This window comes from Macrosteles quadrilineatus, unplaced genomic scaffold, assembly GCF_028750875.1.
Source record: "Macrosteles quadrilineatus isolate MER2022 unplaced genomic scaffold, UCM_ALF_1.0 Scaffold_2__2_contigs__length_208266976, whole genome shotgun sequence".
In the NCBI taxonomy this organism is placed as follows: Eukaryota; Metazoa; Arthropoda; class Insecta; order Hemiptera; family Cicadellidae; genus Macrosteles; species Macrosteles quadrilineatus.
The window spans coordinates 3,251,548-3,277,143 of NW_026542595.1; the positions used below are offsets into that span (position 1 = coordinate 3,251,548).

Consider the following 25,596-nt stretch of genomic DNA (forward strand, 5'->3'; position numbering starts at 1 on the left):
CCTTTTTTAAAAAAATATTATATTTGGAATTTACATAATAGTTTAATTTTAAACATTCCCAGCTCTTGTATAATGTTATTTTTCAAAGAATCGATTTGTGTAGCGCTGCGCTTGCGCCAAGTAAGTAGTTAGTAACAATGGAAAAGGAGCGACTTTCGCGATAGAACCGAGATCGACGTTTGCACACATCGAATGAACGTTTGAATCGACAGTATTCGCCGATTATGACTTACCAGCACCAGTTATCAAGGACTGGAATAGTGGTGTTGAAATATAGACTAGCAGAGCAGAGTACCCGTCCTTCGTACAGGGTTGGCATAAAATTGTAAAATGCTTATTGCAGTAATGGGAGAGGACAAGGTTTAAAAAAATTGATTATTTTAATTTATACGAGTGCAGTAGGCGGGGTAAACTTGAATGAGTTCGCGAACCAGCATGATCTGACCATGGAAACGGGGGTTTACGGGAGGTTATATGGGGTAAAAAATGGGCTTTTAATTTTTACCCTAAAAACACAAAAATTCCCAATTTCTCTCTAGACATTTTTGAAGATGAGCTTTAAAAACAAATAATTTAGTATATCAAAGTGTTCTTGTACGGTTATTGGCAACGGAGAAAGTTCGAATAATTGTAAATTTAAAATTCCCATGTTATTTTTATGGAGAATATTGTAAAATGTTGTAGTTTGCTTGTTTATGGATATGTTTTAATCAAACTTGGCAAATTTATTTATTTTATACTAAGCTATTAATATTTTACTAAAACATAGGTACACTTTATTAGGTTCCGTGTAGCAGTGAATCCAGGTACTCATTAAACCTAATGTTGTTTTTAAATAGATTTAATTAAAAATCAATTCAGACAAATGGAAATTTGCTTAGTCAGCAGGTTTGCTGCGGCGGGGGTATTTCATTTATTTATCAGTCCCCGACCCGCGGCGCGACTGTTATGCTCGTCCCAGCAGGCCTACGTGGTCCGTATGTGTTTTGGTAACAACAGTATTATTTGTCTACGTGTCGTGTTAGTGTTTTGTGAATTCAAGAACAACGACGAAGCCATTTTGATGAATATACTTCACTAGTGGTCAGCTTAGATGACACAGTTATGTCGAAACATACATCACCATTCAGAATGATGGGCTGAACGACCGAATGACGTAAAGTAATATAGCTCTAGGGCTCAACAATGAATTTTAATAAAGCATAAACTTATTTTATTTAATTTTATTCGATTTGATGTTTTATGAAATCGAGCATTAGCAAATTGATCAAAACTTTATGATAGCAAGTAAAACCTTGTAGAGTTCGACTAAATAAATCCATCGACTGTAAACCATTAGTTTTATGACGGAATAATCAATGATAGATCTGTTGTACCTGGTAAGACCATTTAAGTCAATGATAAAACTGAGCATATTCATACAAAAAGAACAACACGATTTCACATGGAAACTTTGAAAGCCTACACGCTAAAATCATCCTTGGAGTATTTTCGTTCTTACCAAAAAGACACATCCCAGGGTTTTAAACGATTCTTTGGTGCATACTTAACATGTAGTCTAAATTTAAGTATATAAATCACAGAGGATTTTAATTTTCATCCGCGATAATTATTATTTTTTAAATCATATAAAGTAATGTTTGTATTTAAAAAGTTAGATATATAAGGGGTTGTATTTACTGTAATTTTAATGTAACCTAAAACCTGAAAATGATTATCTACGTATGTTTGGAAAGCACCAAGCTTAAATGTATCCAAAGGTTTTTTTTTACTGAAATGTAACCTTAATATAAATTGGTAAATAATAAATTTCCAAGGATGTAAAATTCTGGATCTTACGTTTTGAACTGAACTCATAAGAATAAAATTTGTTGGAGTGAAATTCCTGTCCCAATTCACTCTATCTTAAATATGATTTGTTTTTTCCATTTCTTTTTTAAATTCCACCTCAAATTCTAAGGGGATGAACATAGATCTCTATATTACAACTATTCAATATAGTCGTAACATATTTTACATATTCAATATGGACATAAACTTCCGTAACCTCACAAATGAAACAATCGCCGTACATGTTGAACTGTTTGTATTAGAGAAGATCGTGCCCAAGCTCAATAACGAACGAAAACTCTCGGGGAGGATGATGATAATAGAGCGGTTTTCTTCGGTAAAATATAAGAAAGTAATCAGGAGATCATGGTTGAAGAGGAAATATACGACTCGATCCATCGAACATTTAGTATCGCATCGCTTCGATACCGCGACTATCTAACTATCGACCGGTCGACATAACCTTGGCCAACCCCACCCTTCCACAACGCTCTTCCAGCTGTGTTCAATTCTGCATTCTATTCTGCACTCTGCAGTGTAGTGTAGAATATAATTCAGTCAGTTCAGTTCAGATTCACTCTAGACATCGCGTTGAACAACAACCTTGACTTCAGATATCGTCTATAGTCTTCAGTCTTCTTGACGTTACTTTGTGCCGCGTTGCTATATTCAACATGTTTGGAGGATTCGGTGGAGGTTAGTTTTACCTGTAACGAAAATTACTTGTTTTGCAGTAGCCTATTGTTATTACTTTTCTCCTATTAATTAGTTTAAGTGGATTTTATTACATATTTGTGTGTTAATTAAAGAACACGTGTTTAAATTTGAAATTCTCAACATTTGATTTAGTATTTAGTTATAATTTCTTATTTTACTGGAAAAGTGATGTAAATTTTGACAACTATAAAATGATCAATCAATTTATGATCATTATGCTGTCAGTGTATTTCAATCGAACATCCATTAATGCACAGAGAAAAAGTAGTTTAAAAATGTAAAATAGTGTAGGTTGGTTATTCAGTACTGTACAGTGTATTACAAAACTATTGTGTTTACTGGGTTCCATATGGAGCCCACGTATATTCGGTAATTTACATTGTAGGCCTACACATATAAAAAATATATTATTTAGGGCCTAATGTAATAGAAGGTCCTTAGCCATTTTGATTTAAAATAACATAGCCTATGATATTAATTGACATTTCGTTATCCAAAGTTTGTATTAAAATACAGTATTATCAGTAAATCAAAGCATTGATACTTATAATACTACTTGTATAACATTCCAACAATTTTATATTATTAATACGACACATGAAACTTTGTTAACAATACCGCTTTTTGTTTTAAGATTTAACCCCACACATTATATACCGTACCAAAATGTTCGTCTTAGGTGTGTGGATTTGCAATCTGACCTAAAATTTTTACATTTTTTTAAGAACAATTGCATGGCATCCGTCAACATTTAATATAGGCATAACAAATGACAGCAAAACAAATAAGTACAACAGAATAAAACAATTCAAAATACTCATGACTAACATATTACACAAAATTTATCATTTGACTAGATGTTTGCCCGTTCTACGCACGGGAATCTTGTGGCAAGTTGAAACCTTATATTCAGAACATTAGTTGGTTTGCATATTTGGTGTGCATTTTTCCAGATATGCTGGCAAAACTATTACTGTACTGTATAGGAATACAATAAGCCTTCGCAAATACAATATCTGACAGTTTCAAAGCCAAAACGAATGCTTCGCAATTAAATGTCACCCGATCGTGTTAGTCCATATTTTATATCTAATGATAAAGGGAATTGCTTTATAGATCTATGAGGCATAGCCCTAAGGTAGGCCTGTAATTGAAAGTTACTTTTCACACTGGTTAAAAGTAGTTAAAAATACTACCTCAACCTCACTACTGCACACTTTATTTTGGTTGAAATGTTCATTAACAAAGGTGCTATCTTGTCTTTTCCAAGAAACACTGAGAAATATGGACATTAATGCGTTACCAACAGACATACACACACAATAACAGAATTGAATTAGGGGATTTGCTACGCTTTAACCAAAGCAAATTACAAACAAAATAATTCTTTGTTTGAAGTTCATTGTTGGTGATGGTGAGTTAATGTTGTTCAAAGGTTTATTGCGAACATTTTCCATCACGAATGTAAAAAACAATACACAACGTTTCGGGATCTGGAATCTGATCCCGTCTTCAGGTGAAAAAAACTTAACTAACACATTACAACTAACAATACACAAACGCCCAACCTAAGTTGGAATACACTACAAAGGGTAGTAGTCAAAAAATATGCACTGTATAGCAGTCAAGTCATGATACAAAATGCAATTAATAACAAATCACTATAATCTATAAAAAGTTTAACTTAAAAACTCACACAATGGAACACTAATAGCACCGTACGCAATGACTCCACCAATGAGACTGAAACAACATGGCTGACCAATCGGAAACACGGAGACAACAGAAATGGACAGCCATTTCAAGCCATACAAGCTGTTTTATAGGTGCAAATAAATAAATACATAGGCCACAAAACATGTAACATGTAACGTTAACAACGTAAAGCTTTAAAACTCACTATGGTTCGCTAAAAAAAAAAACTTCACTTGATGTGGTGCAGTACCGAAGTTATTAATCTCCCTTGGTTTTAAATGTCTTTTAAGTTTTCGAAAATCAAAGTTATTTTCCATTAATAGCATTATTTGTAAGCAACTTTCAATGTTAACATATTAATGACAGTTTGAAGAAACCACCTTTATCCAAACAAAGGTTTCTTATGTAAAAGAATGCGTAATCTCAAAACGATAATTGGTACATAGTATCTAGCAAACATTCGGAGGAAATGTGACAAAAAACGCACAAATCTGGGGTTTTGGACGTTTGTAGTTTTACTTCCTAAGTAGGAAAAGTACCGATATCGTTGTCGAAATGTAAGTAGTAAAAACCAAAAGTGACTCATTGGAAAAGCGAGTTTAGCTACATCTGTAAGTAAAACCTCAAAAGTGACACATTGGAAAAGCAAGTTTAGCTACATCTGTAATAAAAACCTCTGTTACGATCACAGCAAAATCAGAAAGATCTTCCAAGATCGCAGCAACATCCACGATCACCCAGTCACCCACTGCAGTTGTGATTTTTTACTTTGCACTTTACACAAATGTCCTTGAAGCACCGTCAATGAGTGGAAACCTTTTTTGTAAGCTACTTGCGATTAATTAAACCGGTTAGGTAAGGCACAACGTTTGTAATCTCACTTGGTTTGGATGTGCTAACAAAACTTGATCGGAAATGGTTGCGGTATTTGTAAACAACTTTTATTGTAAACATATCAGTGACAGCTAGAAGTGAGAACTAATCCAAACAGCTGATCGTTATTTCACCAAATGTAATAGTAAACATTAGGAGAAAATTTTACAAAAATCGAACAAAATTGCGTTTTTGATGGTTCGTTATTTTGCTTTCAAGGAAGCGGGGCCATGTTTTTATAGCCAAAGACACTCTTACCAATCCAGTAAATACAGACAAATGATTAGAATCTTGATCGGTACTGTAGTTTCCTAGGAGTAGGCCGCGTAAAATGACATTTTGGCGTTACAGACACAACCACAGAATGGACAAACAGACAGACATACAGACAGAAATTGAGATAAGACTCGTTTCGGCTTTCTTAGGCTATGAAACGTAAAAATAACCAAAAACTGCATGATTCTAAGCAATGTACAGACAAAACTGTAATTTTATTTATATAGATTGATTTAGAATCTCAGAGCAGCCGAACACGCATCTACTCAAATTTGTGTAAAAATACTCACCCATAGTGTACCTAATACGTGATAATAACCATTCGACTCATACTCGATCCATCGATCACATTCAAATATATATAAAACAACAAAACATTGTCTTGTGATCAGTTTTTTTTTTTTACCAGATATAAGCATAATAACAGGGAAAAACATTGTAGAAATATTTGTGTAAATGGTGTAAATACGTTGTTATCAACATTTATCGCGGAACTATACGGCCCGGCGCGGCGGCCTCGTATGTGTGACTCACCCTCAAATAGTTGTACGTACAGTAGTGGGAAGTTGTGGCTTGTAAATGGCCACAATATACATACAAGGTCGCCATTAACTACTGAGCTACGTGACGATTCGCCATTGGCTTGGCATGTCAGCCTGACATATCTAGCTTATTCTTCCTCGGTTAGTCAAGCTATGATATTAGTTGATATTTTAACATTTTGCTGATAATTGAGGCGGCTTGCCTGATTGATGGGTTGTTACTAAAACTGATTCTGTAATTGCTTCAGTGGACATCTAGCTTGTAAATCAATATTTATAAATGACGCCATAAATGATTAAATAATAAATTTAAATAAATAAATGACAATGACATAAATTTATAAATGATTGATTCACAAGCTAGATGTCCACTGAAGCAATGACAGAATCCGTCTCAATTCCTCAAACGTTTTACGATATTGCCATAACGTTACATCAACGACGATCGGGACAAAACTCAAAACTGCGAATTCTTACTAAAAATAATAAAATATTTAAGGTTACTGGTGAGATGACTCGTATAGTTTAGCTTTGCTATACTGTATACTCATGGATTAGATAAGGGGTAAAATAATACAGTGACAGTACCCACTCCGATTTATATTTTTACAATGGAAAGACGGACAATATTGAGACAAACCGATATTATACACTGTACATACATTTAAAAAATCGAAATGGAGAATCTAGGCTATATTGCGCTCGTGCTATACAATTACAATTTACACAGTAGGAACAACGATCTAAATTTAAGTGAAATGTTTTCGAACAAAATTGGTATGAAGCAGCAAATTGTATACATTTTTATCCACACGAAACATATCAGTGCTAACTGTAGCCTGCCTATACTATCCAAAGAATATGAGCTTTTTTTAGGATAAGATATTTTATTATTTTATAAACTTTAAATACTTATTATTGTTACACATGGAAGGATCTAGTCCAAGTCCGATGTGTGTCAAGTCGGTAAGGTATTCCTACCTGTGTGCACTTTCATGTTGGCGTGCAAAGGTCAAAACAATGACGTGACTGCCGTTCTTCTTCTAGGTCAGGATTCAGGAATGTCTCGGTCGATACATTATTTTGCTTTGTGAAACTGTCAGTTTTTAAACGTAAAGAATTTGTATCCATAACAATATTCCATTAATTTTTGTGGTAACAATAAAATCCATCGATACACAATACACGTGAACAATGGGTGAGGTGAATAAAAGGTAGTACATACTACATAGTTCGTACTACATAGTTCTAGCACTTGCTCAAATCGAAGTGAATAAGAATTAGCTAGAACTAGGTAGTAAGTACTAGGGGTTCCCTATGTGATGTAGTAAGTACTACCTGCCTAGTACGTACTACCCCCTAGTACCTACTAGAGTGATTCAATAATAAACAAGCCAAAACAAGCGCGTGGCGATAATCAGCTGTTTGTCGTTATTCCGTTGGTCACTAGGAGGATTAAACATTAAGGAGAGGACACGCTGTAGTTTCGTTGAAGCCAGCGTACTGAGGAGGGGGGGGGGAGGCAGCGCTACTCTCCCGCACCCCTCTCATACTGCGTTGTATGCGTTACTGGAAGATTTGGTAACAGAAATGTCAAATGACTATTTAAAAATTAGACTTCATCATGCTACGAAAATTAAAAAGTAAAATTCTAACCGTAATATTAGGAACCTATTAAGAGGAAAGTCATATTTATGAACCAATAGTACATTCAAAGGTGAGTAATTTACACAAGGACGACTTGTATTTTAGAATTTGTTGTCCTTGTTTTTATTTTTTGCCATACTTGTATTGTGTATTATTTATAATACTTTAACCAGAGCGCGGGACTCCGGTTCATGGGGTCCCGGGTTCAAATCCCGCCATATCACCAATGGATTTTACTGTTCAAAAATTAAAACTCTAATCATAAGTATAGTACTGTATGTGTATTTGAACATTTTCTTAAAGAGAAATAAAATAAGTTTTAATCCTTAAAAAGAATGATAAACGCACTTTGGCGTCAGAAGACGCGATGATTGTTGAACATTTACACTTTTACTCGAAGTTTCTTTGGGCAAACAGATCAAATATAGTTTAATATGATATTAAAAAAATCAAGAATTTGTTTGCCAAGAAATTGTTTTACTTTTTATGATTGTAATTTAATTGTAACGGCTGTTGGTGTAAAAAAAGTTAGAGCGGCTTTGCATTTTTTCTTAACTTTGGCTATTTAAAATCACCTGTCTAGCACATCAATGACTTAAAACTAGTAAAAAATGATATTAACAAATCAAGAAAACTATGAAAAATGCAAATTTAAAATGTATTTCACCACCCGAATTAAAATTTTCATTTTAACCTATTATTAGTAAGTTTGTTTTATAAACTGGAAAAATAAAAAAAAAACTTTATTGTAATTATTTTTATAAATACCATTTTTAAATATAGGTAAATATATATTTTTTATTTCGAGAAACTCTTAAGGAACATGAATAAATTGTTAATTTGTGTAGATACATCATATTTTTTTCAAAAACGTAATTATAGTAATCATATGTTCAAAGTCCAGGTCAATTCTTTCAACTTTGATCTTCAATAATAAATAATAAATAATAGTTTTTATAGAAATGATTGACACCGTTCGATAGGAAATTTAATTTACTTTAAGAATGCCATCGGTGAATAACACGGGTGTTTTAGTTTAGCTGCAATTTTAATTCGAAACAGCGCGCGTCGCGTTTTTCCCTATCTCTCCCATGTTATAGCCGAGGCTTTTTGCCACTATACGGCTCCGCGTGCCCCTCTAGTGTTCTGCTAAAGCTGGCTTCACCGCAACACGTGTATTCCTATTCGCGTGCCCTCTCCTTAATGTTTAATCCTCCTAGGTTGGTCATTCCTGACAGCGCATGCAGTTGTATCAGACGTGTTGAGTGATTAAGCATTGCTACAAATTTGAACGAATTGTGGTGTTTTTGGCCTCTGGGGACATCAAAATGAAAAAGTAAATCGGTCCCGGGCCTAGGTCTTACCATGCCACCTACAGTAATAGCTACTTCCTTATAGGGAAATTCACTAAAAAGAGAAAATAACAAAACGCAACAATCCTATCGAGATAAGAAATAAACAAATAATTTGCAATTTTACATAATTCCTAATATGCAATTAATATTCTATCCAATTAAAAAATATCGTTTATTTAAATTACTTTGTTATTATAAAATTAAATCTTATTTACAACCGATAAGAAGTTATTTTAATTTGTAGGTACTAAAGATAGCTCAACTTACCCGGATCACCAAAATAACAAAATAAAACTTCAATTTTCTGTCGAGATAACAGTGCCCCTCCTCTTCTCTCAACTTCACCATTGCCAGGAAAAAACTCGTTGGTCAAAAAAATCAACACTGTCATTCTCGAATCGCAGTAATTGCATACAGTTACTAATATTTCTTCGTTCAAGGTATGTTTTCCTGTTACGGACTTGTAAAAACATCGCCATATTCGCAAACGATCAAACTGAAGCATGCCCTTGAGCGTACTACATAAAAATGAAGTAACTACTACGCCGACTGGTTTTTATTCACCGAAAAAGCCTAGTAGATACTACTTTCCATATGTGATAGGGGTAGTACGAACTAGCATGTTATTCACCTGCAAGTCGTAGTTTGTACTAGAGGGTAGTATAAACTAGCATGTTTATTCACCGAAAACCGAGTAAATACTTCAAAAAGAAGTACGTACTACCAAATACTACCTTTTATTCACCTCACCCAATGTAGGTATACGTAAACTAGCAAACGTCTATAATGATTTAATAGAGAGTTAGATGTTTTGGTAATTGAGTCGTCATTTGAATCAAAACTTTAATCAGGTTAAAAACAAGTATGTGACATTTTGACTAGAGGTGAGTAGATATTTTACAACTTCTAATGCAATGCTGTACAATGATACGTTAAGAACTCTGGGTAGCTCCGAAGTATTGACGTGTGTTATTGTATAGACATAGACGACCTCAGACCCACACCTCGGCCGTGCAACAACTGATAATGATACGGTACAGCCGGGGTCACTCCAATGTGGGCGAGGACTGCCGAGACCCGGTTGTATTCCTAACTATTACGATCCGGGGGTTATTCCTCTAAACAGTTTAAATAAATAAAACGTTTACGGATGAGACTCCTTGTAGCCAATGTCTTCATCTTCATTTGTGTGTTTTAATTAATAGAAAATGTTAAAACCGTGGTTATTAATAAATAAAATATTTATTAAAAATATGAATTCTAATCAATAAATACACTTACCGGCACCTGATTAATTGAACTATACAAGAAGGGGTCAAAACAATTTCTATATTTTTAGAACTGACAGCGATGATTGTTGTGCAACAAGAGAAGATGGCGCTTCCCAGCATTGGCATTCTCCACATGCGCGTCAGGTCAGGAATGTGCGACGTCGGCGAAACACACAGAATGCCTTCCTGAACGTATAATATCTAGTAGCTGTTGCGACATACGCTGACCTTCCTTGTATCTTGTGATAAACAAGCAATAGGGGAGTTTGCTCATTAGCTAACTCAAAACATAGTTTGTCAATTATAATACAAACAAACCAGTGACATTATGTGCAGTGTAGTGTGTAGTCCATTTACTAGCATTATTTTCATTTATCGCAAGTGAAGCAATGATCAAATAAACTACACCCAACCCTAAGCTTTGTGAAAAACCTTTTTCCTAACCCTCTAATTAATTCTGGATACATGGTATTATACGGCGAAATTAATTATACTGAGTTTTTTATTGACCCCACTGTATGAGTTACAGAGAAGGTATCGTAATAAATAATTATGAGCGTTCAATTATATTACTGCGGTACCTGCATTTTTAGTTAATGAGAAACAATTATTGAAGGATATATCAACCTTTTTGCAGTTGCTTGGGATAAACTATTTTAACGGATTATGCTTTTCAAAGTTGCCAACAGCCCAGAACTGGGACAAAGTAATAGCACTGAAATTTACTTAGCAGCGGACCGTCGTGGAGTTTTCAGTCTAGTCAAATTGACCTCTCTGATTTCCATGCATGTGAGGTGATCTCGGATGTAAAAAAGTCGTACAAGAACAGCCCATATAACAATAAACTTTGTTACCAAGTATCTTACTAATATTATAAATGTGAAAGTTTGTGTGTTTGTTTGTTTGAAGTTCAATCACGCATAAACCACTGGACAGATTGGGCTGAAATTTAGCATGATGATAGCTCACATTCCCGATTAGTCATATTCTTATCTCAAAAATCCTTTCGGGCTCCGCCCCAGTGGCTTTGTAGTTCCCCATGTTAACCTTATGAGTATTCATATTTAAAGGGAATTAAGGAATTTAGTCAGCTGTTTCAACTCAAAAAGTTGTTTCTATGATATACAAAAGCATTAAAAAATTATAAGATTTACCAACAGGGTGCAGCACTATAATTATTTTTGCATTTATGTCAAAGTAGGATTGTTATACAGTTATGTTTATGTTATTACTAAGAAAATGTTATCAAACTTTGTCCTCCCCCATTGCAAATGCAAAGCTTGAGTATAACTGCAATAAGTATTTTAAACTTATATGTCAACCCCGTACGACGTACGGGTACTCTGCTAGTTCTTCATATCTTCTTTTTAAGGGTGTCAGCAGACTATGTTTAAATCCATTCTTGGTTATGCTTAACCCATATGCAATTGTATGATCTCAAATCTACTTCCCGTCACGCTGTACAGTACAGTTATGTTACTGAATCAACAGCTGATAAATAAATTCAATTACAGTATGTTGATTCTGGTACAAGAATTTTACCAAACGAGCCTTTGTTACCGAGTCTTAAGTACGTACGTCGTACAAGCATGAATGTTGGTTACAGATAGGAAACTACAACACTTTTGAATTTGAATTATCTTTGAAATTTTAAGTATAGGAATAAATAAGGCAGTATTCACAAGGAACGACAACATCTGTTCGCCCCCCCCTTCATAAACTGATTTCAATTCATTCTAATATGTCGGTCGCGCGATGAGTTGAAAGGTTACGCAACAAGATCCTGTGTGTAGTTATATATCGATGGTGTGGGGTGAAGGGCGGAACTGCCCCTTCTAGCGTCACAGCGTTGTGTAGAATAGACTATTGGGCGTTGTCACTCACTACAACTACTGACCATCAACATCCGCTCTGACGCCATTGTCTTGTCAGCTGATAACCAAAATTGGAGTAGCTCGAAGTTTACATTCACTGGACGCCGTTTAACAATTTCTTAACTACTTTGATATCCTAGCTAAGCTCATGCTAGAAAACTCTATTTCTTTATAACTTTGTACCAAATTTTAAAATGTTATCAACAGAAATATGAAATTAAAATAACTTATTCAAATTTTGCCTCAAAATGGTGTATTTATTCGGCTGATTAAAATCCCTGAAAACTGTGGGCCCATAGGCCTCCACAGGAATACTATCAGTATCCTAGTTTTTGTTGGATGGTCAGTGCTTTCGAACTTAAAAACCTTTTCTTGACGAATGGCAAGTTATTTGGTCCATGCCTTAAATTTAGGATGTGAGGAGGATTCAATAGCAGGTGGTCTTGGACCTGACAATACCCCTCCTCCAAGTACTATTCTCCCACTCCCCCTTCACAAAAGTAACTTTTGAGGAGAAAGTATAGTTTTCGTAAAAAAATCTGTTTTGAGTTTTGGGTATATAGGCTATATCAGTTTTGGGGCACCATCAACCCATAAAAGTGGTTTTCGAAGTGATGTCTGTGTGTAATTTTGCGTGTACAATAACTTCACTTGCAAAAAATATTGTCCGTCAGAAAAAAAGTCAAAAAAACCAAATTTTCTTGGTTTAAGTAAGTTTATTGATTTCTGCACTTATTTTTAATAAAAAAATTTGCTCACCCCCGAGAAGGGTTGGCATACACCCCCAGTGTAAAAAGAGCAACCCCCGGAACAGGGTGGATTTTGAAATAGACTGTAGCCTAAGTACTCGAATCCAATTGTTCAACAAATCGGTGCTGTATGGGATAAATACAAAGTTTACACGTTTTTCCGTCATTGTCTGGTCTGGACTATTGGTCAAATATGAACGTATTGTCCTTTTGTGGAGCTGTGTGATATCGGTGTGAGGGCTGTAGGCTGTAGCAGCGGCGCAGCATCGATGATCTCTGGCGGGGTTGTAGGCCTGGCCTGTAGTGTCGGAAGTGTCAGATGTCCCAGGGTCTAGGGACACACACCAGTTGGACGCCAGTTGGAGTTTTTGCGGTAACCAGAGAGTGCGACTGCGACACTAGACTACAGTATAGTGTATAGTGTGAGTCTTTATATACGCGGCGTGTGTGACCGCCGACTGGGTGATGTCATATTAAGGAAGGTTGAATCTATACAAACAACCGGTTTATAATAGTGATGTGCGATAAAAAGCTACATGATACGCAGATAAAGGAAAAAAATATCATATTTGGTCACATGTTATGTGCGATACGAGCAACACATCGAATGCCTTATCTAATTAATTATCCTTTAATGTCGATTAATTATAGGTTAATTAATTAGGCACAAGAGAATTAAACGTTCTGTTCACTGAAACAATTGAACAAATTCAAAACAGGTAAGGCGTCTGCTAACATAATAGACTAAGTAAAAAATTTAATAAAATGTTATAAAATAATATAAAAATTATGATTTGTATTATTACTTTCCAGTATCATAACAAAATAATGGTACGACATTTGAAACAATTGGTGTGGCCAATACATCTCGATTTCTGACACGAAGTCCACGCATCACTGGTTTAGTACATAATTAAACACATAAATTTATCCTTATTTCCTACCTTTGTGTGATCTAATTTGAAATCAATTGTCTATAGTCAATGTTTGCAGGTTATGCTGTTGAAGATTTACAACTTTCAGTAGGCTATAAAGTGTCTAGGTAATTACAGTATCTACGCCTCCTCCTTGTTGTTACGACCCCGTTACGCGCGCCCATTCATGTCTACAACAGCCAACAACAGCTTTGTTAGTTATGAATGAGCTGTCAATCAGTCTGTCTCTCACTTATATTAGCTTCGGTAACAGTTAACAGTATCGTGTTTAATTGGCTGGTACATATGTCTTGATCGAGGTAGTGGTTATCCATATAAGCCTAATCTATCAAATCGTATTGATAATATTTTGCGAATTATGGTTGTTTATTTATTTGGCTATGGAAGTCTTCAACCAATAGTCAAGTGTCCTCCTTATTTTCAAGTGGCTCAGTAATTTGAACATTTTATCTATAATTTTGCAGAAAGTTCTTGCGACTAAAGAAGTTTATGTTGAGCGTTGAAGTTTTACTTTAAACGTTTTTACCTAACTAATTGTTTACTACAATACTGAGAGATGGTCAATATTTTGTTGGCACCAGGCGCCATAGCATATTTTGTTGGCGTCATTCCATACTTACCCAGATGAGTATCCGCCATGCCTCAGCCATGACGTCGCACACACGCCGTCATCGTCGTGCCGTGAGGCTCTATAATCACCAATCACGTCGCTATCCTTGGCTGCACACTCCTGTGCACTTTGCAGACCTTCCATTACGATTACGTTTAAAATCGGCGATGACCTCAGAAAATCTTGATTATTCCATTGTTTTCTAAATCAAGATATTCTAGCGACTCACAACTTAAATTCAGATTTCTACGCTACGGATTTTTTTCATATCCACTGTACTTTGGAATACTATTTTTTTTTTTTAGATGAAGAGGTGATGAAAAACATGTTGGATTTTGGATTTTGCAAAAAGCTCAGTTAGGGTATATAAATTTTATAAATTAAGGAACGCGGCAGCGTTCCGCCCCGCCAAGTCCCCCAGCGGTACACAGCTGCTGCAGTGTATATATATATACATGACGTGACAAAGTGGCTTTTTTACTCGTCTATAGCTCTGAAGAAACAAAAGCTATTAAAATAATTGTTCATCTACTGGATAGGGGCAATCATTCTCAACAAAATTAAAAAAAAGAATTTAAAAAACGGTTGTGTTTGAGCCAAGAAAAACTAGTTTGAAAATTCACAAATTTTCCGTGTTCTCCTTCTTCTCCTTTAATGTTGACGGACCTACAGCCCAAACCACTGGCTCAATTTTAATGTTTTTTATGTTGTTTGAAAGCCCTTAGCGTGTAGATGTGCCTTTTGAGGGTCTCAAGTCGGTGCGTTGACCCATAAACCCTTGGCAAGCCCTCAAAGTACGAGTTTGGCCCATTTAAATAACATGGGATTAAAATCAAAACAAAAGAAGGACCAGCTGCGATTAAATCTTAATTAATTAAATGTTAGAGAAATTCATAGGAACAGCTGAAAAATTATTTTAATACTTTTATAAAGTATTTTTTTCAGGTATACTGAATGATTTGAACTACTTACTATATAAAATTACTTAGAGCAGTGATATTCCCCGATACTTTCCATTGAAAAATGCAGTGTACCGATGGTACACTGGTACAGCAGCTCGTCATTTTTAACAGTTTAATACTACTTATCAAAACATATGAAACCTAGGAACTTGAAACTTAGTACTAGTACGCTAGTACTAAGGTTTGTTCTATGTTTTGATACACTAAAACAAATAAAACGATCGGGAAAATCACTCTACATATGTTAAACAAACAATTAAAAAGTGATATGTAAATTTAGGATAAATGAGTTATTCAATATTTGTTTTGCCTTATGCTATTTCTAACAAACCTAATTAGTTTGATTACATTATTACATCTCTAATAAGGGCTCAATTTACACTAGTCTTTAGATATACGGGTTTAATTATTAGAACACTTATGTAACATCAACACATTTTATGTTGTTCAAGATGAGCATTGATGAAATTTGAAACTGAGTTTAAGCCCAGTGGGTTTGTTAAATAGTAATTTTGGTACGTGTGTCAAAAAGTTTTTAATCTGTTTAAAGCAGATAAGACCAAAAATGTAGAATTTAGTTCTACATTAACAATATTATTGAAATTAAATGAGATGTAGTTGTGCCGTGGTCTATATATCAGAGAAAAGAGGATTTTTATTTTAACTGTTAATTTTCTACAAAAATAAATAAAATCTAACAAAAAACCACTAAGTGGTAACACTTTCCCCGCCAAGTCAGCAATCAAAAAAAGTTAATAAATCATTACTTTTTCCGCCAAGAAAAACAATGTAATGTATGCAAGTTTGGCAACTTGGCGGCAGACTTTTGCTCGATCCCTTTAAAAAATACCATAAAACTAGTTTCATTGAGCAAGTATCCCTCCCATTGGTACATTGCTAGGTGAGAGCTTATTTTACAAAATTTGACCTTATTTGTGCCACATTTCATAAATTATACTTAGTTGGACTAATTAATTAGAGAAGTTGATTTGTGAAATTATCCACGAACGTAACTTAAATGAAAAAAACCAAGCAAAAGTCTGCCGCCAAGTTGCCAAACTTACATACATTACATTGTTTTTCTTGGCGGAAAAAGTAATGATTTATTAACTTTTTTGGATTGCTGACTTGGCGGGGAAAGTGTTACCACTTAGTGGTTTTTTGTTAGATTTATAATATGCTAAATAACTGCTTAATCAACATAATACGTGTAATTAATTTTACGGAGAGTAAATAAAAATACTTCTAATCACACTTGAAACATATATTTACACTTATTTGCCTTTAATGTTTTTATACAAGACGATTCCAATCACACAGACCCAATAGGCGAATGACTAAAGTGCTCTTACCAATTTATAGGCTTTGGGCCTTAACTTAGCAATATCCAATATTCATACGAATATTACTTCTCATTAATGAAACTACTATAAAACTGTAGACAATGCTATATTTCTATATCAGGCGTGAAGTGCGATGAACGGCATTTAGTGGTAAAAATGTTAAATCGTTTAGTTTTTTAATATTTCTGCTTTATTCTGCTAGAGTGGTTGCTGCTGTTTTGAGTGGTAGTTTATACTAGATACTGTAGCCTTAAACATAATCCTATATGTTGAAATAAAGATGTTTCAAACTACTGTAATATGAATAAGTTCAAGCAGAGACTAGGGAATAAGTATTTATTCTGTAGTTCAAGTCTTGGAAATCCAAAGAATTATTGGGAACACTCAGTTTGTTAACATACAGGTTCAGGAGCACTCGTATTCTGGTACAGTACGTGGCTGTTCTACGGTTTTCTAGATTTATCCTAAAATGAATTCAACTAAACCATTTGAAACGTACAAAGTTGGGATGTCGAATGATTAGATAGGATAAGATCAGATGATTTTAAGTGTCATTTATTATTGTAATTTATCATCGCTTTTACCAATTCATTTGGGGACAAAATACTGAGTGGATGGATATATTATGGATATGCTTTTGTATTACCATTGACTATAAAGGTATTACCATAGACTAACCAACACAAGGGAATATGTTTTATACTGTATATGATGGCATTACTTTATTACTGACTAAGACCAGCTGTTTCTTCATATGAAAATACTTATTTAGGCTGCACGTGAAGCTAAATAAATGAAAACTCTTTGTTTTGTAAAATAACTCCACGCTGTATCCACTGTGAAATGCGACGTTTGCATGTTAACTTCATCACGAAGGTGTGTCCGTGTCGTGATGATAATGGTCTAGTCGCACACCCTGTGATGGTAGGGCGGGAAACCTTGACATCCGCTCCATTGTTGAAGGTATGGTATCTTTTAGCGAATTTCCCATATAGGGAATAAGCTATTACCGTAGTACTCATGGTAAGACCTGGACGCTGGACCGATTTTTTTTTCGTTTTGAGGTCCCTAGAGGCCAAAAACACCATCCGTTTGAATTCATATATATATATATATATTTATATATTTATATGTTTATATATATATATATATATATATATATGTGTCCGTTAGCACGATAACTCGAGCAAAAATGATCCGATTTTGATGAAATTTGGTACAAACGTGTAAACCTACGTTTATTCAAACGAGTTCGCGATCCATTATGATCGGACCATGGGAACGGGGGTTTACGGGGGGTTTTATGGGGTAAAAATAGGTTTTTCCCATTTTGACCCAAAAAACATAAAATTTAGCAATTTCTTTCCAAACCACTTTGTAGAGCTTAAAAAAACAAATAATTTAGTATATTGAAGCGTTATTATGCGCCTAATGGTTACGGAGAAAATTCCAAAAAATTGTAAATTTAAAATTCCCATGTTATTCTTATGGAGAATAAGTAAACTGTTGTAGTTTGCTTGTTTATGAACATATTTTGATCAAATTTGGAAAAAGTTTTTATTTCTTACTAACCATTAATATTTTACAAAAAAAAACAGTTTTACCCTCCCTGATGCAGCAAACCTAAGTACTTGTTAAACAAATTCTATTTAAATAGGGAATAAGTGTTATATTTTTAAGTAGACATTTCAGTGTAAATCCAATTAGTCAAATGGAAATTCGCTTAGTCTGCAGGTTTGCTGCGGCGGGGGTATTTAGTGTTGCTGACGAAATAAGTTTTAACCAGCTAATTTAATCGTGCTTCATGAATAACAATCGATCCATTGCTATCAGTTCAGTGGCTTTAATGTTCACATACAATCCAGCACTTGGTAGTTACGATCGGTCATGAATGTTAAATAAAAGTTCAGTAGTTTTTTTTATGGTTCGAAACAAGACGATGCTGTCCTTGACCACTGACTGGGATAAATGATTCAGGTTGAGAATCAGCTGATCTTAAACGATAACAAAGGTACACGAGGTATCTCAACTATCTCCCATTGGTGTATTGGTTTAACATACGCATTAAAGCTGCGTAAAAAAATAGTGAAATAGTACCTATTGTGACTACCGGTCAAAATGATTGCCAAAATCATCTATTATTTATTGTAACAATATTTATAAAATGTTCACCAATTTCAAATCATTAGAGACCACCAGAGAAGGGAAAAAATTAAAACTTAAAACGGATTGCCATTTTTATTGAGATAATGTAATTTTTCTTGAAAACCCCCATACCAGGAAGACGCCAACAAGAGTTAACAAGGAAGAGGCAAGCGCAAGGTTGGTAGAGAGACGAGCGTTCAATATGGAGCTGGCCTTGGGCTGGGTCTGGCGGTCTGGGTCCAGAGCCGCGCAGTTGTGATGGTCAAGGTTACAAGGCTGTGTTATGTTGATGTTGACGCTATCTTCTGCTGCTGCTTCGAGACTGTGCAATACATTTGACTATTAATACAACAACTTCTGTATCCAATATTCAATGACAATACACATACACAGACAGACGGTCCCTTAAGCATTGACGTCGAGTCCGTTTGAAGTGTGAATTTGAACATCCATGAATGTATTCGCGTCATTCTTCAATAGTTATATAAATAGTACGTCCAGTACAGTAAGGTAGAGCATAGCAGCATGCCTATACACAGAATATACTTACCATGTGATGTAATTTAAAAGTTTTTTAAGCCACGAAAATATGTGAAGTTCAGGACCATCTCACCAGATATTATTCGTGTATTTGGTTAAATATTAATTATATCAACTAGCTGTTACCCACGGGCTTCACCCCGTATGTTTGACTTCAATAAAACTATTGATTGGTTAAGTTGCTAAAATAAAAAATTACAGTGATTCAAACAAATAATCACACCTTATTTTAATAAAGTAATAAATTGAAAGAATAACAAACAATTGACAAAATTCACTGGAACCGCAACTGAATTTAAACTGATATCCTCGTAGATTTAATATGAACACACATAGCTATTTGCAGAAAAAGACGTGACTAACCTTGTGGAGAGTATTTTAGGAGAAAGCATCAGTTTGGAACCGTCCCAGCAGACTTGAAACAGTATTTATTTCTCTTCTGCTTGTTTATCTGTTGGCAACACCGAGTCTTGTTGAGGCAGATTGCTCATTTGTTGCCTCGATAGTCTGTGTAATCACTTGTTTCAATCATGACCTCAAGATATAATATGGCCACAACTTTAGTAGACTTAATTATCTATCAAGCCAACAATGAAGTTGCCAACAATACTGTATCGTTTTCAAAAGTTCGTGTTAAGTTAAAAATAGTACACCATAATTAAAGATACGCGATTTATGTACATTATTGCGGAACCATCACTGACACTAATATTGTATTAGCATGTTTTAACGATTAGTTTTGTTTATAGGCAACCGCGGTAAACATATTTTACAAATAGCACAACAGACTAATGGTATTTTGTCTGTACTGTGGTAGTACCTATATTGAAGCTGTGACCTTTCAAGTGAATGTTTTATAATACATCGAGGATGGAGAGAACAAAATACTACATTTACCGTTACCACAGAAAACGAAATACTTATTGTAAAGCACCAATAATATTGCACTTAATTCTTCTACATTATTTTAGCGTCATGTTTTTATCATCCTGCAACATCAAGGTGCAAAAAATATTTCAAAACAAAACGCAGGCGATTTTCTAATACGTAGTTTTGGGTATGGCTCTAATACAAATCCAAGGACCACAAATAAAACTGAAAGTTTGATAATGTAAATTAGTTACACATCTCTAACTACAGATTTTACTGAATAAAATATTAATTGTGTTAATTTCCAACGGAAGCTCCCCGTCAGAAGTCTGCCAGCTCAACATTAATGCATTGCAGTCTGTATATCGACCAGTTGAAGGCGCCACCAATAGTTGCCCGCCTTTAAACGGCCTACACGATAACTTTATTTTGTATATTATTTTTTGCTGTCAAATGACAGTATTACTATCACAATTAAGATATATCTTTAAGCTTAAGTGAATTGTGTATACTACCAACATCAATATATTTTTGTTGTTGACTAATTGTTGCCTGTTGCTGTAATTGCCTTGTAGGCAAAAATAAATACGAAATAGAATAAAAATTACAGATAATTATACACTTTTTGAACCTTTAATAGCATTTATGACTTCATATAGTCGTCATTAAATTTTACAAATCAAGTTACTGATATACTGATGTATTCAGATTCAAATAATGGTTACTAATCCACTTGTTTATTTTACAGCTCTCAAAAACTTGACTAGCCAAGTTGAGGATGTGGTGGAGAAGACAAAGAAGGAGGTAGAGGAGTTGGCAATAGAGAAGAAGAAGGAGGCTGAGACCTTGGTTCAGCAGCAGGTGAAGAAGACAAGTGAAGCTCTCCTCAGCACCAAGGCTGGGGTATGTACACACATACACAAGACTGGAACTTGCACCCCTGGTGGTGTTAAACAAACCAACTTTAGTGACTGAATAGTCACAGTCATACCATACCCATTGAGGGCCAAATCAGAAGTAGCTTAAGAAATGAACTTTTTTCGGTTCCAACATTGAAGGATCATAGAGTGTGTTCCCTGCTTGATAATCAATAATATTCTTGCACTCCAAGAAAGCAAAATTTTAGGATTGGAAGGAAAATACAAGTGGCAATAGATATTGTTGGTATAGGAATAGTCAAATGTATAGGTATGAGTAGTCATGCAGATGACTTTGATCACTAGATTTTATGTTGGCATACAATATAGACTGGAAAATTGACAAAGTTATTTTGGTGACGTAAACCTTAAACATCCATAATGGTCAACTGATAATATAGCCTATTGAAAGTCTGGTAAAATTCAAAAATTGTCTGGAAACCATATTTTTGGCAATAGCTCCAAAGGCTCACATAGCTTATTCATTGGTCCTTGCATGACTTATGCTTATAAGGATCTTATAATTACGGTAATTGAATGGCCAAACTGACAGCAACTTAACAGAATAGTAGTACCTTCTTCTTATTCTTTATTTTCAACACAGGCTTATCTGAATAGGCCCTATATCTACATGGAAATTCCACTCCTGCAATTCCTTCAGGTCTTGGTAGTTACATTACTTACATTTACTAAAAGCTACCTGAGAAGATAAGTGGAGTTAGATCCATTCCTTCTAAAATTATTAAAAAAACTTGATCGTATCACAAAGCTAATCCTATCTATTGTCAGAAAGTGCACTCAAGGGGTTATGAAAAAGGATATCAAAATTTTACTGAGACTGCTAAAATTTTGACACAACTTCTACTCAGTTACCTTAATAAAACTTGGTTGACTATAAATTGAAGTCAAGGGCTTCTAAGTTAACCCTAAGAAGGAGGCGCTCCAAGGACTTGGGGTTAAGTTTTATAAATTGTTGGTATTCATGAAATAAACTATAAGTGCAAGTGCACACATCTAAAAATAAATTGTAAAACAAGGCAAGAAATATGATGGGATGTTAACATAACTTTGTTAAAGGATATGGATTCCTTTTGAGTACCGGTACAAATAATTAAATCAAGAACTATCTTTGTGATGGCTAATGGCGATAAATATTCTAGTTTTTGTAACTTTGTAGAGACAATCTAAATATGTCTGCAGGTTGAGCAGAAAGCTGTAGGAGCTGCCTGTGATGCCAAGAAGGCTGCCATTGATGGTTTTGACAGGGAGTGTGCCAATGCTGAAAAAACCGCAGAGGGAGCAGTTAAGGAGGTAAGAGAGGACTGAGGAGGTTTAACAGTTACAGCTTAGCTAACATAAGCAGTACTGGAGAAGTAATTAGCTGTGAATTTGAAGTAAACTGGCAATGCAGGTACAGCTATAAATGATTTCCAACAATTTTTCCGTTTGCATTAATGTTGTTCTGTAATGTTGTGCTTTTTTTGTAAAAACAGTAGGCCTACTGCCTAAACATAAACATAACATGTCACAATAATACCAATACTTTCTGCAATAATTTGTTTGTAATGTAGTTACTCTCAGTTTATGGGCAAAACTAAACATGAGATTAAGAAAAGTTGCTAGTTTTTACAATGAAGATCGAGTTTTATAAACTCAAAAAATACGCTACTCCCTCGGCAGTCTGTATTAAATGTTCCTCCTTGCACTACAGGAAATAAAATTTTCCAATAATGAGAAAAAAAACCTCCTGTACTAACAGCTCAAATAAGTCGAATAAAGTTACCAATATGAATTCTATATAATGGCTTTCATATAACTTGGTGTGAACTCAAATCAATAGCCTATTTGTTTTTTTTTAGTTATTATGTGTTGTATCAGGGTGAGGCAGTGGAACGGCACGATTTAAAAAAATCATGAATAATTTATTTAGAAGAAAAAGATAGTTGTTTTAACATAAATCCTAAGTACATGAGTGGAAATTAATGTTTCACCTTAAAAATAAAAATATTGTTTAATACAGTGTCAGTAAAATGGCGTGTTAGGTTTTGCACACATTTTTGAATTATGAATTGAAATGACCCCATGACAGTTTTTAGCGTTTCCATAAAGTCTGCAATCGTTTTATAGCGCTTTATTGTGCTAGCAGTGGCTCCAAAGTTATTCACCCAAAGGAGGGTAGCTTTCCTTGATGGCACGGGAGCCCGCTGCGATAGACTGAACTCACAACAAAAAGCGCGCTGAGCACAAACCATTATATACACGTTTTTATAAATATGCCTTTCCAGCAAACGTGTGTTGTGCACTCGTCCAACGCTCCATGGCTACTGAAATTTCCACTTTTCTAGACGGCTATGACCATTTCCCCCGTACTCTAATAGCCCCCAATTCCTTGTCAGCTGGTATAGGAATCATGCCGTTTCACTGCCTCACCCTGTATTAAATAAAAGCTTACTAATGTTTTTAGTAATATTTAAGTTAATCAAAAACTAAATCTGACCACGATTTTTTCAGATAGGAGGATTAGTTCCCCTTTTAGGAAAACTAATTCCGGTATGTCAGTTTGAAGTGGAGTGATATATTATTGGAATTTGAAAACTTTCGTTCTTGGGGTTTTGTGTTTTGTTGACTAACAAAAAATAACTTAGTTTAAGGTTACCCAGAATTTAAAACATTTCCCAACACTTCATTTTGTACATGTTAAATAGTTTTTCTGTTGTTCAATTTTAATTAGTGTTTTGTCACCTTGGATTCTTATCAAACGTAAACTATGATATATGTTACTAAACTTTGAAGTATAAACATTTTAATTTTTCAGATTCTGTACATTCTAGTTTTATCTCAACATTTAGAAAATAAGTCCAAAGCCATTGACAAAAAGTTTTAATTTGTACCCAATCCAAATATTTATACTGTCACCATTGAACATAGGCCTACACTACGCTATGTTCCGATAGTGGACAAGCACACACCCAGTGTTCAGTTTTGAGACTTAAATTGGCTAATGAAAGAAATCTTGGTGCTGAACATGAGAGAACCATTCTTGGCAAATGCTTATACTGCAGCATGGTTGTAAAAATAATGGCACATGAAACCCAGAAATAATTTTGCTGTATTTGTTGCACTTTGTTGCTCAATCATTTATTTAATGCACACCGCATATGAAAGCAGCATGATTAAAAACTATTGTTTTCCTTTATTTTGAAACATACAATAATCAGAGCTTAAAATGTTTTCTTTAAATTGGTTGCTTATTTTTATTAAGTTTTAAGTGTGTTGGATTGTGGATGTTGTAAAATCGGTGTCACAGGCCTCAGAAATTAAGACGGAAGCAGCGGCTAAGACAGAGGCAGCCACAGAAGCAGCTAAAGATGCCACCGCTGGCGCTAGTGATGCTGCTAGTGGCGCCAGTGATGCTGTCAGTGGAGCAATCGCTGGTGCAATAGGAGGCTTGGATAGCCAGATCCATGGGGCAGTGCAGGGTGCAGTTCATCAGGTAAAAAGATTTTATAAACTCATCGTTCACTATTATAAAGTTTTCTACTTGTTTACAGATGATTGCAAAATACATTTTTTGTTTTAGGAGATTTAAACCCTTATTTTTAATGGGTTTACAAGATCAAGATTGTATGACATTAAAGATGGTGGGTGAGGTACTGAAAAGAAGTAATATTTTCCCTACACTGCTGTGAAATGAAGCCACCTGTTTTCATTATAGGTTTTTTTTATCACCTACGTAAATTCATCATTTTGTTTACTACGCAAAAAGAATGTTTTGTTTAGTTGTTTACTATTTAAAAATAATGTTTACTATCTTTTTTGAGTTTTGCCGACATAAACAATAACATCTGTTATTGTTTCATCAACTTTTTGTATTTTGCAACAACCAAAACTGTACAATCAATGTATTAAAATACATTCTTACTACATTCTTACTTTTTTGTTGCCTCGGATTAAAGCACAGCTGAAGTTTTAGGGGGTTTAGTCAGAACGCATTGCCATAAACCCGAACTCGAACAGACATTTGAGTCAAAAATGGTAGACTTTTAAATATTTTTTGAATCTCCACATTTTGAATCTTTATTTGTAGTCTACAAATAAAGACCTTTAATTTTATGTGTATATCGATCTGTGCTTAAGTTATTATTTTCTTCTGAATTCTAGCGGGCGCCCCTCCGAGTAAATTCAATGAATCTTAAAACAGCTGTCAATTTTTACTAGGTTGTCAGTTTGAGTTTGGGTTTGCGGTAATGATGTGTTTTACGAACTAAGCCTTTGGTACCAAACTCGACCTATGCTGCTATTACACCGTACCAAGACTTTCCTACTTACTTACTAAATTGGTCGTTTGCACGGTACTTTGGCTTATCAACACATCTTGTCTAGTAGGTTCAGTTATCCATATCCTCCTCATTACGTCCCAGTTTACTCATATTTGAAAGTAATAT

General features: G+C 34.7%; 1 protein-coding gene across 2 annotated transcripts in view; it reads left to right on the plus strand.

The window, feature by feature from the left end:
• The first annotated feature begins 2,372 nt into the window (after positions 1 to 2,372).
• Positions 2,373 to 25,596, plus strand: part of LOC128986431 (tol-Pal system protein TolA) — a 32,614-nt gene continuing 9,390 nt past the window's right edge. The window contains exons 1-5 of one of the 2 annotated variants that reach the window (XM_054406801.1): positions 2,373 to 2,526; positions 20,983 to 21,137; positions 22,352 to 22,462; positions 23,663 to 23,701; positions 24,459 to 24,644. In XM_054406801.1, coding sequence (XP_054262776.1) covers positions 2,505 to 2,526; positions 20,983 to 21,137; positions 22,352 to 22,462; positions 23,663 to 23,701; positions 24,459 to 24,644 — 513 coding nt within the window. In that variant the 5' untranslated portion in view covers positions 2,373 to 2,504. The remainder of the gene's footprint in view (positions 2,527 to 20,982; positions 21,138 to 22,351; positions 22,463 to 23,662; positions 23,702 to 24,458; positions 24,645 to 25,596) is intronic. The other variant, XM_054406802.1, reaches the window with a different exon arrangement.